The following is an 18,861-nucleotide window of genomic DNA, read 5'->3' on the forward strand; positions in this document are numbered from 1 at the left end:
ATAAATAAAGTTCTAACTATAATTATCTAGTCTTCAACTCCATCAAAGACCCCAGAAGGGTAAAATGTTACCTAATGACAGGGACAGCAGACTGCCTGGACAGTCACCCCAAGTTTCTCTGTAATATTGGGGCATCCATCTTTGGCCCATCGGCCTAGTATGTCTGGCAGACTTTTCTTAGAAGCAAGAAATTTTGAAAGACAGTTCTACATCATCTTTGCAAAGTCTAATAGACACTTTCTTTTGTGTCTTGTTGATCCAGTTTGGACAGTAACTCTCAGCAATTGAGGCAAGGGTGGTTTCTTTGCCCACATGCCCTGTTTGTATTATAAACAAAGCAAACTCCATGTGGAGTTTCTTCAATGCCCATCATCTTCTCTGAAGTAAATTAGTGCTACCAGGAACAGATGTGCCTCATTGTCATGAAAAGCCATAGGTTACCATATTTTATAGGTCTTTGAAGTGATTTAAGATCATCTATCTAAATATACCTGAGTATGACTTTTAAAACATACCTAACATGACTGTAAGTTTGACTATTAGAGATAACTACTACTCTGCATTTCTTAATTATATATTACATTTTTAAATGAGCTTCATAAGCACAATATCCTAAACAAGAGTAGAAATATACATATAATGAAACTTTAAATATGTATCAATAAATGTTGTAGGTGGAGTGGTGGGCTGCTTTCCAGCCGCCCCGGCTCCACATGGCTAGCTTTACACCCGAAATAATTATGCAGAAACTGTATTCTTTTAAACATTGCCTGGCCCATTAGTTCTAGCCTCTTATTGGCTAATTCTCACATCTTTCTTTAACCCATTTCTAATAATGTTTGTAGCACCACAAGGTGTGGCTTACCAGAAAAGATCTTAACCTGCGTCTGTGTCGGATGGGAGAATCATGGTGACTGACTGACTCTGCTTTCTTTCTCCCAGAATTCTGTTAAGTCTACTCCGCCTACCTAATTTTCTGTCCTATTAAAAGGCCAAGGCAGTCTCTTTATTTAACCAATGAAATTAACACAAAACAGAAGACTCTCCCCCATCAAATAAATTAAAATCCGAACCAATGTAAAATACTCTGACATTAATAGATGTTTTCTGGATTAAAGTTGAGTCAAAAACATATTCTTTTATCCTATCATTTCTATATCCTATCTCCCTATTTTCCTTTAGAAAGAAATCTTTGAATTTAACTCTTTTGTTTTGTTTATTATTATTTTTTTTTTTTACTATGAGCCCACATATTGGATGCTGGGTGAAGTGTAAATCTAATTAATAGCAACCAGGAGTCAGATATTGGGGTAAAAACCTGAACGATCAGAGAACCAACAGAACCAGTGACTTCCTACCTCTGCAGTCCCTCTGATCCAAAAAGGCTGAGATCCTGTCCCCGCTTCACCTTATCACTTCCTGTTTCTTTTTTGTACAGACCTCCAGACTTCTATGGTTAACTAGTGGATAGTTCTACCATTTTACTCTAAGCCAGCATTATTTATCAGGATACAATTAAATTAGCACCCAACATGACATAATGTCTTTTTATCTGTTGGAGTTAATGAACACACAGGACAATGATTGTTTTAATTCTCAGAAAGGAAAAGTGGAAACATAGCTCAGAGAACACAGAGCAGCTGTCTTTATTTGTTGTGTTGTTTTGTGTCTCTCTAAAGCTTTTATCTTCTCAATTCTATTTTAGTGAGCCTCTTTATTTTTCTTTCTTTTGTTTTCTATACCACTGCAATTATTTCTAGGAAACTGTTCTTTAAAAATCATGGAGAGTTGACATTAGAGAATCTGAAAGCTATGTCATCCACACGTAGAGACTTCAGAACTAGCTGTAAAGAAAGGGCACATTTTTGGTGATTATTAAGTTCTTTTGATGATATTGATAACTTTCTTTTATGCATTCAGTTTTTTTTATCTCTTTCTGTATTTTTTTGAGATAGGCTTTCATGAAACACAGTGTCCTCAGACTTGCTGCAGAGATGAGAGTGGTCTTGAGTTTCTCATTCTCACATCTCCATTTATTAAGTGCTGGAGTGACAGTCACGGGTCATCACACCCAGGTTAGAATGACTGCTGTGGAGACATATCTGCATAGGCTCTGGATGCTGCATTCAGGGAAGCCGGAGTCAGTGATCTGCAGATGCTCTTATTGCACTCAGGTCCTCACAGTGGATGTTTCCTGTGTCCACACAGATACGAATATGAAACAACGATCTCACCTTCAAGCAACTTGTCCTCAAACAGCTTCTTGTGTTTGGGAAACAGAAGTCAGACCTTACTGCCAACACCAGATCCAGCAGGTAGACTAATGTTTCTTGCTGTTTTCTGATCAGGCACAGGGCCACAGAACACTCTTTTATGAAGGGCTTTGAATGTGACACTGGGTTTAGTAGGCACCTAAGACAAATGAACAATCTTTGTTTCCCTTTACAGGGAACAGAGTTGTCTAATAAAATAGAATACTCTGACTCCCGAGTTTGAATATACTTATTAAGACTCCTTTGTTTCTTAAAGCAAGTATTTAAAAATAAGCCAATGATAGCCACTCCAGCACCATTGAAGAGTTAGTCCCTCAAGGGAAAACAATGTAGAAGGATACATTTAGACATATAATGAGATCTCTATTATTAGTCTAAGTTGGCTTTTTTTTGCTGTGATAAATCATGGACTAAAACCAACCCAGTTAGGAAAGAGGTTATCTAGCTTACAAATTAATTGTACCCAACCATGAGGGAAGCCAAGGCAGAAACCTGGAGGGAGAGAACAAAGCAGAGAGGACCATCAATCTTTCATTGTGGCTTGCTCGGCTACATCTTTTATACAACATAGGCCAACCTGCCCAGGACTAGCACTGTCCACAGTGGTCTATGCCATCTTTCATCAGTTAACCAAGAGGAAAATGCCTCATAAAATTCATTCCTACAGGTTAATCTGAGGATGGCAGTTCCTCAGTTGAAATTCCTTCTTCTCAGGTATATCTAGATTTGTGTCAAGTTGACAAAAACTATCCATCACAGTGATTATGCAAATAGGAAATGTAGCCAGAAAGAAGCTTTCCCACATCTTGTACTGTGCACCCAATGCACCATGGGAAAGCAGGTGCCTATGTCACAGCTCAGAATTTCTTGGTTACCTGGGAGTTTGTTTTTCAGTTTCCTTTTCCCTCTTTAACACAAAAATTACTTTACATTTCAACCAGACAGTGGTTCCCTCCCTTACTTCCTATGGGCTCATGCACTGTGGTTCTGGCTCCTGCCCTTCATAGGCTATAATTAGTAACTTTTCTATCACTGTCATCAAAATCCCAAACAACTCAAGGGAGGACAGGTGTTTTCACTTGCTGTTGTAGAGGGTTCAGCTCATGGTCACTTTGCCCCATGTTTATGGACAGAGTATCATGGTGAGATGAGGGTTGGGTGATTCTCTTCTTCACTTGTTTTTGGGCAAGAAGAATGGAAAATGAGATACAGGAAGTCATTAGGTATAGCCTCTGTGAATATGCCACTTCATGCTCAACTCCTACAATTAGACACACCTCCTAACTTTCAGTAGTTATCAATACTGCTAGTACCATGACTTGATCAAGAGATTAATTAACTATATCAGAGTCATGGTGACCTGTGTCTGTACATGACTCACAGACAAAGTCAGATGTTGTGTCAAGGTACTGACTGTATGTCTTAATTACTATTCTTTGACTTTGATGGAGCTCTATAAACAAGGGAACTTATACAAGGAAGAATTTATTGATGCTTGTGGTTATAGAGAGATGCTTCTCACTCCTAATATTGGGACTCTTTATACAGTTCTTCATGTTGTTGTGACCCCAACCATAAAATCACCTTCATCCCCACTTTATAACTGTAATTTTGCTTCTGGTATGAATTGTAATATAAATATCTGATACTTCAGTGATTCTTTCAGGTGACCCACTCTTCCAGAGGGATAAGTAATTAATCACAGTAGGGATAATGGAAGCAAGAGCAGGAAACTCGGTACTCACATCTCAACTATAAGCATAAATCAGAGAATTGGAAGTAGGATGAGGCCTTAAGCTCTTGAGGCCTTCTCCAGCGACAGTCTTCCTCCATCTCCCCAAATAGCACCACCAACTGGAGACTAAGTAGTAAAGACTGGGGCCTCTGTGGGGCATATTCAGAGCACCACAGTATTCTCACAGAGGGCCTGATTGGTTCCCAGCACTCACATCAGGTTGTTCACAAGCTCTTGTCATTTTAGTTCTGGGGAATTTAGTGCCCTCTTCTGGCCCTCTTGGGCACTTGCACACACAGGGTGTACCTCTGCTCATGAAGGTGCACATATTTACATACACATTTTAAATAGTTTATTTATTTATTTATTTATTTATTTTTGGTTTTTCTAGACAGGGTTTCTCTGTGGTTTTGGAGCCTGTCCTGGAACTAGCTCTGTAGACCAGGCTGGTCTCGAACTCACAGAGATCCACCTGCCTCTGCCTCCCGAGTGCTGGGATTAAAGGCATGCACCACCACCGACCGGCTTAAATAGTATTTTTAAAGTTGTTGATTTTTCAGCGGACCTGTGCAGATTTTGTCTGCTGTACCTGGGTCTGGTATCTGAGCACCCGAAAGAATGGGAAGAACTACAGTCTAATGCTGAGATGGCCTTACTTCAGTTACAGTGTACGTTTATACATGAATAAAACAATGAAAGTAATGATCTAAAATGGTTGTTTGGGATCAGAAAAATATGACAGAAAAATGTAAATAAACATCAGTAAGCATACACTTTACAGATCCTCCCTTTCCAAAGATTTTCTCAGGACAGACCAATTTAAACACAGTTGCCTGCTACATTTTATAGATTATATCTGGGAAAGCATGAAACAAGGCAGAAGGCAACATGCAGATTCTAGATACACTGACCAGATTGGATTCTACAGCTATGTTCTGACATCCAACAAGAATAAATATGCCTTATAAACCGAAGGTAATCGTTTGTCATAGGAGACATGAAATAATGTCTATGAACAATCCAGGGAATGAAATGCACTTGAGATAAAAGGATCTCTGCTTTTTTATCTGGAGCCTCTCTTACAGTTGCCCAAGTTATAGTACACCATTCTTTTGGCCGTGTTCTGACAAAAGTCACATATTCTGAATGACCCAATATATATCCTGGATATTTATTCTGGAGCTGTCTCAGCAGAATCACCTCAGGCCAGAACATGTCAATTTTATGGTAAATCCATGCCACAGAATCTGCAGCAGTCTCAAAGACTTGGACTGTCACTCCACAGGGAGTCTGTGGAGATCAAAAATAGCTTGAGAGACAAAGAGCAGCCATCTGTGAAGCTCCAAGTCACAGAAACTCTCTAAGCAAAGCAATGTGAAACAGTGACCTCTATGCTAGCCCACGCTCACTTTTTGAACTGACCCTGGAAATCCATTCCTTGTGCTCCTTGTATTTTGGTGGATAAGTTAAAACCTCCCATGTACAGAGTCCGAAGAAAAAACTTGAATTTTCCATTCAGCCTTAGAAGAGGGTTGAAAGTCTCCCTATGATCTGTAGACAGAAATTATCATGTTTATCAAAGATAAGAATCTGAATTCCTAGAGAGGGAAACTGATTTTGCTTTAACCAGGAATAGGTAAGATTTAGACCTCAGGACCCAGTTGTGCTTAGAACACTTATGAACAGCCACTGACCAGTCCATACTTCAGGGTACATTGTCCTTCACTTCTCTGCAAACACAAAGTCAAGCTTCCCTACGGAGTGCAAGTTCATTTAGCTTAGAACAAACTTGGGAGGTGCATGAAATGTTCAAAGATTTCTGCTTTTGCCATTCCATTTGCTTTGGCCTTGTTTTTGTTATTTCATTGATCAGTTGCTATTCCAACTGCCAGAATATTTAATTGAAAGGAAATGATAAAATCTAAGGAGAAGTACAGTTGCTATTCAGTTAAAATCCTGAATTATTAGAGAATAATTGCAACTGTAGAGAATTCAAACTTCTGTCTTTGCTGTGTAAGGACATAATGAGTTGTCAGAGACGAATGCACATGTGTGCGCTTGCTTTCCGTCCTAAAAGTTATGGAGAAATGAGACAGTGCACACATTAACAAACCAGGTCCACTGGTTGATGGAAAACTGGCCTCCTGGAGGTGAGGAAAAGTCCAAGGTTTTACAGTTTGCCTGTTTCTATGGTGTAAATTCTCACAAGCAACGTGTTATCACTAAACACTGAATTGGGTAGAGATATCTATCTGTAGAGTCATCTCTCCAACCCAAGTGAGAATTGTCTCTAGAAAAGCACTTACACTCCATTGCTATGTATTCTTTCAAAATAAGTAGTAAAAGTGACTCATTGATTTCTAGAGAGCATTATTTTAACTAGGAAAAGATGTGCTACATTTGTTTCTGCTGCCTTTGTTAATGATGTAAAGAGTTATACATTTATCTGTGCTGTATTTGTTTAATTATGTAAAGATGTGTTGAATTTGTTTCACCTTGCCTGCATAAGGCACCTGATTAGTCTAATAAAAAGCTGGAATGCCAATAGCTAGGCAGGAGATGGATAGGAGTGGTTGATGGGCAGAGAGAATAAGTAGGAGGAAAATCTAGACTTGAACAAGAGAGATAAAGAGGGACATGCCTGGGGCCAGAAGCCAGGAAGCTGCCAGCCAACCAGATCCTGGAGGAAGCAGGAAAGTAAAGTATACAGAAAGAAAGGTAAGAAGCCCCAAGGCAAAAGGTAGATAGAAAGAAACAGGTTAATATAAGTTGAAGAGAACTAACCAGAAATGATCCTAAGCTAGACCACACATTCATAACTAATAATAAGCCTTTATGTGATGATTTGGGAGCTGGTTGGTGATCCAAAAGCAAGCCTGCTATGCAACACAGTAACAGAAGCCCCTGGATGGCTATCATGGGCTTGTGACCTGAGAAAGGCTTCTATAAAATTTTGAATTTACTCTTAGTAACACTTAACTGTAACAATGCTCATGCAGTTTTCTCTTGTTTTAATGCAGAGTGCATGAAAGAAATTAAATCCTCAATGTGGATATATGTAATGGTAGGAAATCTTATTCGTGGAATTGGTGAAACTCCTATCATGCCCTTGGGTATTTCCTACATAGAAGATTTTGCCAAATCTGAAAACTCCCCTTTATACATTGGTAAGTTGGAAATTAAGCCTTGTCTTCATTTTAGGATAGCAGAGTTCTGGGAGGGTAGAAATTAATTATTGATTTGGATGATTGTGATTCCCAGAGCGGTGAGCAGAGTGCCATGCCACTATTGTTCATCAGATTGGTCAATGTGGGAATTAAATGGCAGCTCCATACAAGTGGCTTCATCAAGCAGCTTCTCACTCCGGAGATCCCTCTGATCTGCTGACTCTACAGTTCTCTGATGCTGCCACACTATCCCTAAACCATTAGAAATCCATCTTTAGTTCCTGGAAAACATTCCTTAGATTCAATGGTTATTTCTATTTATCTTATTTTAGCTTCTCATTTGTTCATCTGTAAGTCATTACAACTTCATTTTGTTCATTTTGTGTTTGTAGTATTTTAAAAAGTATTTATACATTTTGTTCCCTCTCTGTCTCTACCTCTGTTTCTCCCACCCCCATGTGTTGGGGGAGGTCGCTAGTTTATTTCCCTCTACCCTGACCTAAAGTAGGCACACAGAAAGCTGTATTAATTAAAATACTTTTTGGCCAATAGCTTAAGCGTATTTCTAGATAACTCTTATATCTTAAAATAACCCATTTCTATTAATCTATTAAACCATGGCTGTGGTTTACCGGGTAAAGTTCCAGTGGGCTGCTGTGGAGGCGTCTGTCTCTTGCAGGCAACTACATGGCTTCTCCCTGACTCTGCCTACTCTCCTTATATATATTTCTTCTAGCTTGGCTGTATTCTGTTAAGCCATTGACCAAAAGTAGCTTCTTTATTAACCAATAAATGCAACACATATATAGAAGGACCTCCCATACTATCTGTGTGTGAGTGTATGCATGTGTGTATGTGTGTGTATGTGAGTGCTGTTTGTATATGTGTGTGCATAAGTGTGTGTGTGTGTGTGTGTGTGTGTGTGTGTGATCAGAAGACAGCTTTTGGGTGTTGGCCTGGTATTGAACTGGCATCTCGGGCCAGGTTTGGTGGATAAGTGACCTGCTGAGGTCACCCTGTGGGGTTCTTTTTGCATTTTAGTAAATGTGCTTGCAGTTTAAACCAGATTAAAAATACTGTTTGAATAATCATGTCTTCTCAACCATGTTTACCAAGTGATTTCTTATTTTCCATCTGCTCTCATTTACAACTTGGGGCTCGGCGTTCTGCTTTTCTGTGAATTTAATAATACAGTTTCCTTCCTTATAACCCCTCAGTCTAGACAGGGTTTGTCATAGTTTTACCAAATATCCAAGTTCATTATTTTGGTTTTATTCCTTGAAATTTTCATAAAAAGTCTATGCAATTTGCAGGTAAGAGCCAAGTTAGTGTTCACCTTTTAATGTTTTCTCCTAAATGATAAATGATCTTAATTTTTATGAATAATTTGTTCATGTTCTTGAGAAAATCCATCTGTAATTGGTTATAAATCATTCATAAACTTTTATATATGGATATTTTATTTATTATATACATATTACTTAAAAACAAACAAGCAAAGAACCACAGGACAAGAGAAGACAAGAGTAAGCCTAAGATTAATCAAGGAGAATTAAATTTAAAAAATAGCCTTTCACTTTCTGGAAACTTTTTAGTTTGGCAATAATCTTTTCTAGTGTGTATATCATCTTTCTCTTTACATCCCTTTGCAAATAACTAAGAAAAAATATATGAGCGCTCCCCAACAATAACTTATTAGCATATGAATTTCTTTATCAAAACTGTAGAGAAAATTTATATAAAATATAATAAATGAGAAGAAACCATATGCCTGCCTGGGACCAATAGGATGGGGCAGGTCAAAGAAACATACATGCCCTCCTGCCCTGGGCAGGTAGAAGAAACCATAGGCCTATCCAGTGGCATGTCATTATGGTGAGCAAATATGTAATGTGGTATGGGAGAGAGAGAGAGAGAGAGAGAGAGAGAGAGAGAGAGAGAGAGAGAGAGAGAGAGAGAGAGAGAGAGAGAGGCAGATCTGAAGAGGTGAAGACGGTGAGGAGCTGAGGTGGGTGGCCTGCTTGCCACCTAGGGCCATGGTCATGTGTGGGTCTGGGCTGCTGCCAGGTGCCATGTTTGGGTCCATAGCCTTGCTGTAGTCACAGTTTGTGTTGATGTACAGGGTTCCTCTTACCATGAAGGCTGTGAGGATAGAGCTGCACAGATTCGGCTTAACCCCTCACTGGCTGCAGTACTCTGGAGAGTAGGCTCTGCTCCTCTCCAGGATAGCACAGTAGAGCTGGTCCTGGTGGTATGGACATGAGTGATCTGGCTCTAAGAGTGGGGGAGCGAGAGCAGGAGAACTAGCCCTGCCCCCTGTGGCCTGCTGCATTAGATGAGTTTAGCTAAGGCAGTGCTGGAGAGCTCATCCTGGTGGTAAAAGATGGGGAAGAGTTGGTGTGCTGACCAATCCAACTACGACTCCAGGCCCAGAAAAAAGGGCTGTGAGTTGGCCTACCCCAACATCTATCCCATCTATGAACTGATAGATCATGCCAAGTGGCCAGTCCTATAGATCCAAAGCTTCAGGATCTCCACAACATAGAGCAACAACAGGATATACAAGAGGAGTCCCAGTGAGGGCCCAGTATCCATAGTGTAGCAGAAGTCAGAGACCTCAAACCAGACAAATGATTCACTATAATGAACACTTGTAAGTGAAGATGTATGGACTAACGGATATCCCATGTTACTCATTGTATCACACTATGGCTTGCCCAATAAGATTTTTTTTTTCATTTTGCTTTATTTTGTAGGGAGATTGCAAAGGCAGAGGGTAGATACAAAAGGGATGAGAAGATGAGCAGGTTAGGAATACATAATATGAAATCTACAAAGAATCAATAAAAAGTTAAAATATAATAATTATAGTAAAATGAATAGGATACAAAATTATTGTATCTTCTGTTTAGTATGTAAATAGCTTAGTTTCATAAATGAGAAGCTGTGTTATTATTATTTTTATATTAAATTTTTTATTCATTTTGCATACCAACAATAGTTCCACCTCCCTCCCCTCTTCCTGCTCCCCTCACGTCCCAACACCCCAAGCCCCATTCACTCAAGGCTGAGAAAGGCATCCTACCACGCAGAATATACTTCAAAAAGCCAGCTCATGCACCAGGGATAGATACAGGCCCCACTACTAGAAACCCCACAAACAGATCACGCCATAGAACTGTCTTCCATAAGCAGAAGGCCTAGTTCAGGCTTATGCAGGTTCCCCAGCTATTGGTCTAGAATTCATGAGCTTCCACAAGTTCCAGTCAGCTGTCTTTGTGGCTTTCTCTTTTATGATCTTGACCTCCTTGCTCATATAATCACTCCTTGCTCTCTTTGACTGAACTCCTGGAGTCTGTCCTGGTGCTTGGCTGTGAATCTTTGCATCTGCTTCCATCAGGTACTAAATGTAATTACTAATCTGACTACAGGGGAAGGCCAGTTCAGGCACTCTCTCCACTGTTGCTGGGAGTCTTAGCTGGTTTCATCCTTGTTGATTCCTGGGAATTTCCCTAGCACCAGGTTTCTTGCTAGCCACATAATGGCTCCCTCTATCAAGATATCTCTTTCCTTGCTCTCCCATTCCATCCCTCCTCAAAATCTATTATTCCCTTCCTGTATGATTGCATCCTCCACACCCTCTCTTCTATTGCTACCTACCCCCAGTTTACCCAGGATATCTCATCTATTTCCTCTTGCTAGGGCAACCCATAAGTCCATCTAGAGTCCTCCACATTAGCTAGTTTCTCTGGGGCTGTGAAGTACAGCATGGTTATCCTTTGATTATATCTAGTATTCACATATGAGTGAGTACATACCATGTTACATCATTCAGGATGATTTTTTTATAGTTCCATCCATTTACCATCAAATTTCATAATATAATTGTTTTTAACATCTGACTAGTACTCCATTGTGTAAATGTATCACATTTTCTTTATTGATTCTTCAGTTTAGGGGCATATAGGTTGTTTTCAGGTTCTGAATGTTACGAATAATGCTGCTATAAACATAGTTGAGTGTAGTCAGAGATTGCTTGTTTGTTCCCAGTTGCTCACACATAAACTATATTATTTGCAATATTGTTTGGCCAATAGCCTAAGCATATTCCTAGCTAGCTCTTATATCTTAGCCAATTTTTATTAATCTGTGTATTACCACATGGTAATGGCCTACTGGTAAGGTTCTGTCTGGTGTCTGATTTCTGTCTCCTGCAGTGGCTACATGGCTTCACCTGACTCTGCCTACTCTCTCTCTATATCTTTTCCAGCCTAATTATATTCTGTTAAGCAATTGGCCAAAAGCATGTTTATTCATCAACCAATAAAAGCAACACAGACAAAAGGACTTCCCACAACATCTCCCCTTTTCTTTCTAAATAAAAAGGAAGGTTTTAACTTTAACATAGTAAAATTACATACAACAAAACAGTCATCAAGCAAGAATTACAGTTACAATATTTATATCTGCTTTATCTCTTATCATAACTAAGAAAAATTATAACTCTCTATTCTTCAACTCCATCAAAGACCCCGAAACAATATTAAACAGGAAGTACATTGTAAGCAACTTCCAAAACTCTAGAAATGACAGGGACATCTTGATGCCTGAACAGTCACCCAAAAGTTCTTCTGTAACATTGGGGCATTTGTCATCATCCTACACGTCCATAGTATCCAGCCGACTTTTTCACGAGGGAGGAAATTTCAAAGACAGTTTTATCTGTATTTTCAGTTTGTCAGTCACTTTCTTCTGTATACAGCAGAATGTCTGGAAGACTCTTTCATGAAATGGAACCCTAAAGAATTGTCTCACCTTCTTTAGGCAACTTCAGCAGTCATTTTTCTGTGGGTCCTGCATTTTCAGTTCATACAGCACAACATCAAGCAGTCCAGGGAAGAGCAGTTTCTTGCCCAAATGACTAACAAACTCCATAAGGAGCTTTCATAAAAGAGTCTGCCAGACATTTTATAGGATACAGAAAAATGTGACAGAAAATCTAAGAATAGAAACAAAACAGTTTTTCAAATTTCATGCTTCATGGAAAAGTCTTCTGGATACTACGGGCCTGTAGGCTGAAGATGGAAAAGATGTCTCTGTCAATTACAGAGTTTTGGAAGTTGCTTACAATGCACTTCAAGAGGATGATGGATATCAAAAAGTCCCAAGTTCATAAAACATTTTAAATGCCATATTCTGTTAATCTTTGAAAGGTTTGAAGAATACCTATCCCTTTGAAATATATTATTGTACATCTAAAAAATCTGACTAATATAACTGCAAGCTTGACTATTATAGATGACTATGTATTCAAGTATATTTCTTAATTATACATTACATTTTAAAATGAGCTGCACAAACACAATACTTTAAGCCATAGCAGAAATACATATAACAAAATTGATATTAAATTTGTAACAATAGACCAAGATCCATACCAATGCAAAGTATTCATATTTATAATATATCCCCCTTTAAAAGCAAACAAATAATTACAAATAATTCTTTAAAGGAATTTGGGTATTGTTTTATTGACAACTTCCTGCTGATTGGGGGCACTGTTAATCAGGTCTGTCATGGGGTATTCTGTGGGATAGGTCGATCTCTTGAAGGAGTTCTGAAGCCATCATGGACATTAAACCATCTGAGCCATTGCTTCAGGGAATCTTGTTTGATCAAACCCCATTAGTCTGGAAGGAATCCACAGGTTCTCATCCTCTGTGGAAACAAAAGAAGAACCTCTTTTTCAAAGCAACATAGCATTAGACCCAAATTTTGAAGTCAAGATACCTTTAAAATATATCTATTTGTTTAGCTTAGCAGCCCATACAATGAAATGTCTCTCTGTATTAGCTCATCCACAATAAAAAATATTTAAAGAAAACACAATAATATACATAATTTGGACTCTTTGTGTATATTCCATCTTTACATGGATTATTTTTCCTAATCTATTACTTTTTCGACAAGTTTAATTTTAAACTTTAATATTTATTTTATTATTTTTACTCCTTTAACCTATGACTGTCTGTACTTTTACTGTTTCTTTATTCTTTTTCTCCTCTCTCTCAAGCCTGTGTACATTTATCCAACACTGTGACCCATTCAGAGGTCCTTTTTATTTGACTCTGTCTTTATTGTATTTCTGTAATTATTTTCCACCAGGAGTGCTTTTTTCCCCATAATGCTAAGTGCATATGGCTAAGATCAACTCTATGGCTCTGCCTGTTGGCTCCGCCAAGTCTAACAGGGCAGAGGCATGTTCGCCACCTCTGTGAGCTATCTACCCTGCCCCACTTTCAGACACACAGCAGGTCTATGTTGCCATTAATCAAGCTCTCTGACTCTGCTCACAAACTGCTCTGTGGCAGGACCTCCCCAAAGAGTCAGACTATTTGTGCTTGTGAACCAAGAATGCACCATTTTTTTAAAAGCAGCTATCCAGTTTTTACTGTACTTATCTTAAAGGAGCTGTTGTGCTCCTGCTGGCTACCAAGAAGCTGTGCTAACTCTGTTCTTTGTTGTTTAGAATTCCTTTCTAAGATTTCTCAAATTTTACATGGATTTAGTCAGCCCCATATTGGCACACCAATCTGTAGTCAGAGACTACTCATTCATTCCTGGTTGCCCAGATCCTAAATAATCACAGAGAACCTATATTATTTGCAATATTGTTTGGACAATAGCTTAAGTGTATTGCTAGCTAGCTCTTATATCTTAAATTAACCCATTTTTATTAATCTGTCTTCACCATGTGGTTGTGGTCTACCAGTAAGGTTCTGTCTGGCATCGGTGTCTGTCTTCTGCAGCTGTTCCATGGTTTCTCCTGACTCCACCTACTCTCTCTATATATATCTTTTCCAGCCTGGCTAAATTCTGTTAAGCCATTGGCTAAAAACAGCTTTATACATCAACCAATAAAAGCAACACATAGACAGAAGGACTGTCCACATCAGTTGAGCAAGTATCCTTGTGGTATGATTGAACATCCTTTAGGTGTATGTCCAAGAGTGGTAATTCTGGGTCTTTCAATTTTTTGAAAAAATATCATAATGATTTCTAGAGTGACTGTACAAGTTTGCACTCTCACTAGTAGTGGAGGAGTGTTCCATTTACTCCACAGCCTCTCCAACATATGCTGTCATAAGGGTTTCTGATCTTAGCCATTCTGACAGGTTTGAGATAGAATCTCAGAGTCATTTTGATTTGCATTTCTGTGATGACTAAGGATGTTAAGCAATTCCTTCTATGTCTTTCAGTCCTTTGATATTCTTCTGCTTAGAATTCTCTGTTTAGATCTGTACCCCATTTAAAAATTGGATTATTTGATATTCTGATATCTAGTTTCTTGAGTTCTTTATATTTGGAGATCAGCTTTCTGTCAGATATGGTGTTTGTGGTGATCTTTCCCCCTTCTGTTGACTTCTGTTTTTTGTTTTATTTTATGGTGAGGGCCTTTTTTATGGTCCATATTATTTGGTGTTTTGTAAGCTTCTTGTATCTTCATAACAATTTCCTTCTTTAGGTTGGGAAAGTTTTCTTCCATGATTTTTTGAATATATTTTCTGTGCCTTTGAGCCGGTATTCTTTTCCTTCTTCTATCCCTATTAGTTTTAGGTTTAGTCTTTTCATGGTGTTCCAGATTTGCTGGATGCTTTTTTTTTTGTATTTTGTTGGCTTTACCATTTTCTTTGATTAATGAATCCATTTACTCTATCATATGTTCAACACCAGAGATTCTCTCTTCCATTTCTTTATTCTATTGGCTTTGCTTGCATCTGTATTTCCTGTCCATTTACCTAGATTTTCCATACCCAGAATCCCCTTAGTTTGTGTTTTCTTTGTTGCCTATATTTCAATTTTCAACTCTTGAACTATTTTCTTCACATGTTTGATTCTTTTTGTTGGCTATCTTTAAGGATTTACTGATTTCTTCCAGTTTTTTGTTTGTCTTTTTCTCTATTTCTTTAAAGGAATTTTTCCTTTCCTCTTTAAGGTAGTCTATAATCTTCATAAAGTTATTTTCAAGATCATTTTCTTCTGTTTCTTCTGCATTGGGATGTTCAGGTCTTGCTGTTGTAGAATTACTAGGCTCTGGAGGTGTCATATTGTTCTTTATGTTGTTGAATGTATTTTTACACTGCCATCTACCCATCTCTTTATCCAATCAGTGCAGTTGATGTCTTTGCTTTTGGGGGCTGCTGATGTCATGGGCTAGGGTTGGGTTTATTGGGTGGAGTAGGACTTGTAGAATATAGAGTTCAGTGGCAGGGATCATGGTGGAGTGGCCTGTCATCAGGACTCTTACCTGCTGACAGGCTATTGGGGCTGTAATGGGTGTGGGAGGTACTTGGGATGTGCACCAGGGCCTAGGGCCTAGAGATGGGGTTGTCCAGCTGGAAGACCAGTCACTCACCTCTTCATATAGTTGGTGCAGGCAGTATATGGGCAGTATATGTCAAGTTGCTATATAATTATACAAATATATGTATGTGTATAAATAATCAAATAACTAAAATAAACAAGAAATTAAGAATGCATTTTCAGGTATGTCTCTGTAGCTCAAGAGACAGAGAAGCCAAATGTAAAAAATAGTTATCTATGGGGGCTGGAGAGATGGCTCAGCGGTTAAGAGCATTGTCTGCTCTTCCAAAGGTCCTGAGTTCAATTCCCAGCAACCACTTGGTGGCTCACAACCATCTGTAATGAGGTCTGGTGCCCTCTTCTGGGCACCAGAATACAGTATATGCAGAATACTGTATACATAATAAATAAATAAACATTTAAAAAAAGAGTTATCTATGTTAGACATTAAGTTAAATTAAGAAGAAACAAGGTTGCCTTGCAAAGACATTTATGTACTAAGAATTCCTAGATCAGAACACTGGGGATTCATCTCCCTAGTGGGTAGAACTAGAGAAAGAAAAGTAAAAAGATCAGTATCCATGGGGAGAAAGTATAAGCAAACAATAAAAGTATAGTATGGAGAAAGAGTTAAGGGAAACAGACAGGTGAGGAGTTAGCCAACAATGTCAAGTAAGTTAAGAGAATAAAGATCAACTGGAAAAAGTTATCCATGATGGAGGTGCCAAGAGCATATCTTAGAACCAGGAAGCATCTGAGCAGAGTGAGATGTGAGTAGTCATGGAGACAGTGGAGGGCAGGAATGGACAGTGGAGGTTGGAGATCTTTCAGGAATCATTTGTTAGAGAGAAATGAACAGTGGGGGAATGTATGATAGAAGAAGGAAGACAGAGGACTTTGGTACTGAGAAGTCAGAGGAGACTAACACATAGAACCTTGGAGAATGAGAAAAGACAAAATGTAAAGTGAACAGAAGTTAGAGAGTTGAGATTATGCATATCTGTTTTTTCTGTGAGTAGGGATGGCTCTCTGAACTCAGATAAGTTGGGAGATGCTTGTGGTGGTTTCAAAGAAGCCAGGTGGGGTTGAAAGGGACAAAGGAAATGAAAATAATAATAAGATAATAAAGAAGACCAGAATAACATCCAAGAGATCTGCTGTTATAAGGACACATTCTTTCTTTGGAAGAAAAGGAAGTTTTCATAAAGACACATTACAAGAAATTCTTCTTAGCACACACTGCTTTTAAAAATGTGCTATTTTCATTTGTGTTTCTGTGAGAAAATAAAACTTTAGAAAGAGGTTTATTTGACTTAAAATTCCAGAGAAGTCACAGTAGCTGGTGCTTGAAGCAGCTGTCACACCAACAAGAGATTAGATAGTAAATCTATTCATGCTTATGTCTTTTTTTTTGCCTGGTAGTGCTCAGTTCTTTTTCCAGTCTTACACAGCTGATGACTCCCTATCTAGTGAACAGTGTTGCTTGCAATGGGCTTGGTCTTCTCACATCAATTAACTTAATTAAGACAGTCTTCTATGGACATGCCACAGATAAACCCAGTGTAGACAATGCTTCATTGAGACTCTCCTGCCAGGGAGCTTCTGGCTGGACAGCTGGAAATTAAAGCTAACCATCACAGAAGCCTTTGGAAATGATGGTGTTGGAAGCATCAAAAGGACACACACCTTGGCTTGGACAGGACTGCCTGTGATAGTATAGCCTTCTCCCTTAATGCAGCAGAAAAGAGAATTTGGAACGTGACTTTAAGATTTCAATCACTTCAATAAATCCCTGCTATGATCATGTATAAATGAAAGGATTCATTGGCTCACAGTTTTGGAAGTTTTGGTATTTGTCCCTAGAATGTGTAGTTTGGTGGCCTGTCATGAGGCAGTTCGTTATGGTGGAAGGAAGGGTAGAGTGAAACTATTAACTTGAGACTGGAAACAAAACAGAGTGAGTAATGGGCTGTGGTTCTACACCAGATAACCTGAAATCTCACCACCATTCCCTCCGTTGGAACAGTCCCTTCAGATTCCAGTGCTGATCCCTAGGGATCCATATTGAAACAATGGTGATTTCTCAATATTTAAAGAAATACATGTGCGCATATGTAATATACATACCAAGCTCAATTTCTTTATACATTGAATATAAAAATATGTGAGTTAAGGGAGAGTGTAGCTCATTTCTTGAGCATTTGTCTAGACTATTGGATTTGATACCCAGCTTGACAAAGGAAGGACAAACATCTAATATTTAAAATGATTTAATCTCAAGGCTTTTTTTTTTCGGTGAAAGCAAATTCTTTGTGTTTATGTACCTTCTTGTATTTGTTTGCTTCCAGGTATTCTAAAAATAGGAATGACCATTGGTCCTTTGATTGGATTATTCTTGTCAACCTTTTGTGCAAAAATTTATGTAGACATTGGGTCTGTGAATACAGGTAAAATAAATTTTATTTATACAATCTAGTCTCTATAGTGTAAAAGAATGTTCCAGATAGCTATACCCTGCTTCTTTGGTCTTTAGTTAGGCAATTATCACCACCTACAGACTTCAGACCTAAGAGAAACAAAGGTAAGGATAAAATGTCACCTTCTGATTAAAAAATCCACCATTCTTCCACCACATTGCAGTCACACCTTTCATCTCAAAGGATTTACTCACATAATGAGGCAGTCACTATGGATAACAAAACAGATCTCTGTTATGTGATAAGCACCAATTTGTAAAATTTTCACAAGATGTACAGAAATACTCAATTGCTTTTGAAAAATACACTATCTATACTGCTAGGTAAAATTACTTTTCTTAATGAATACACAAAACAAAAAATTATTAGATACCATGTGATACTTTTATTATCTTTATATGTGTGTGTGTATATGTGTGTGTGTGTGTGTGTGTGTGTGTGTGTGTGCCTGCTGAGATCAGAAGATAGTTTCAGATCGCTTTAAATTAGAATTACATGTAGTAGAGAGTTTCCATGAGGGTACTTGGAATAGAGCTCAGGATCTCTGCAAGAGCAACAATAACTCTTAGGCACTGAACTGTCTCTGTAGCCCCTTCCTCATCTACTGTGATATTTTGAGATATGACTACATCAGGTTAACACTAGTTTGTTAAATATACATCAAGTCTTTTTTTCTGTCTTTCTGAAATGAAGTTTTAACCTTTAAACCATATAGCTTCTCAGAATCTTTTCTTCTTACTTAATTACATCTTTATCCAATTGATCTTTCTCAGACACTGTTTCTGAAGGTTTGAACTAGCCAAGCCAGGTGGCAGATCACTGTAATTTCCTCATTTCAGAAGCAG

The 18,861-nt window shown here is 38.4% G+C and overlaps 2 protein-coding genes across 2 annotated transcripts in view; one reads left to right on the forward strand and one right to left on the reverse strand.

Annotated features, from left to right (window-relative positions):
* Positions 1-18,861, reverse strand: part of Slco1b3 (solute carrier organic anion transporter family member 1B3) — a 1,042,880-nt gene that overhangs the window by 514,929 nt on the left and 509,090 nt on the right. The gene's annotated exons all lie outside the window — the stretch shown is intronic.
* LOC142855684 (solute carrier organic anion transporter family member 1A5-like) overlaps positions 1-18,861 on the forward strand; it is a 55,313-nt gene that overhangs the window by 10,316 nt on the left and 26,136 nt on the right. Inside the window, exons 4-6 of the mRNA XM_075982132.1 lie at positions 2,209-2,315; positions 7,029-7,175; positions 17,888-17,986. Coding sequence (XP_075838247.1) covers positions 2,209-2,315; positions 7,029-7,175; positions 17,888-17,986 — 353 coding nt within the window. The remainder of the gene's footprint in view (positions 1-2,208; positions 2,316-7,028; positions 7,176-17,887; positions 17,987-18,861) is intronic.

The sequence above is a fragment of the Microtus pennsylvanicus genome, chromosome 8 (genome assembly GCF_037038515.1).
Source record: "Microtus pennsylvanicus isolate mMicPen1 chromosome 8, mMicPen1.hap1, whole genome shotgun sequence".
In the NCBI taxonomy this organism is placed as follows: Eukaryota; Metazoa; Chordata; class Mammalia; order Rodentia; family Cricetidae; genus Microtus; species Microtus pennsylvanicus.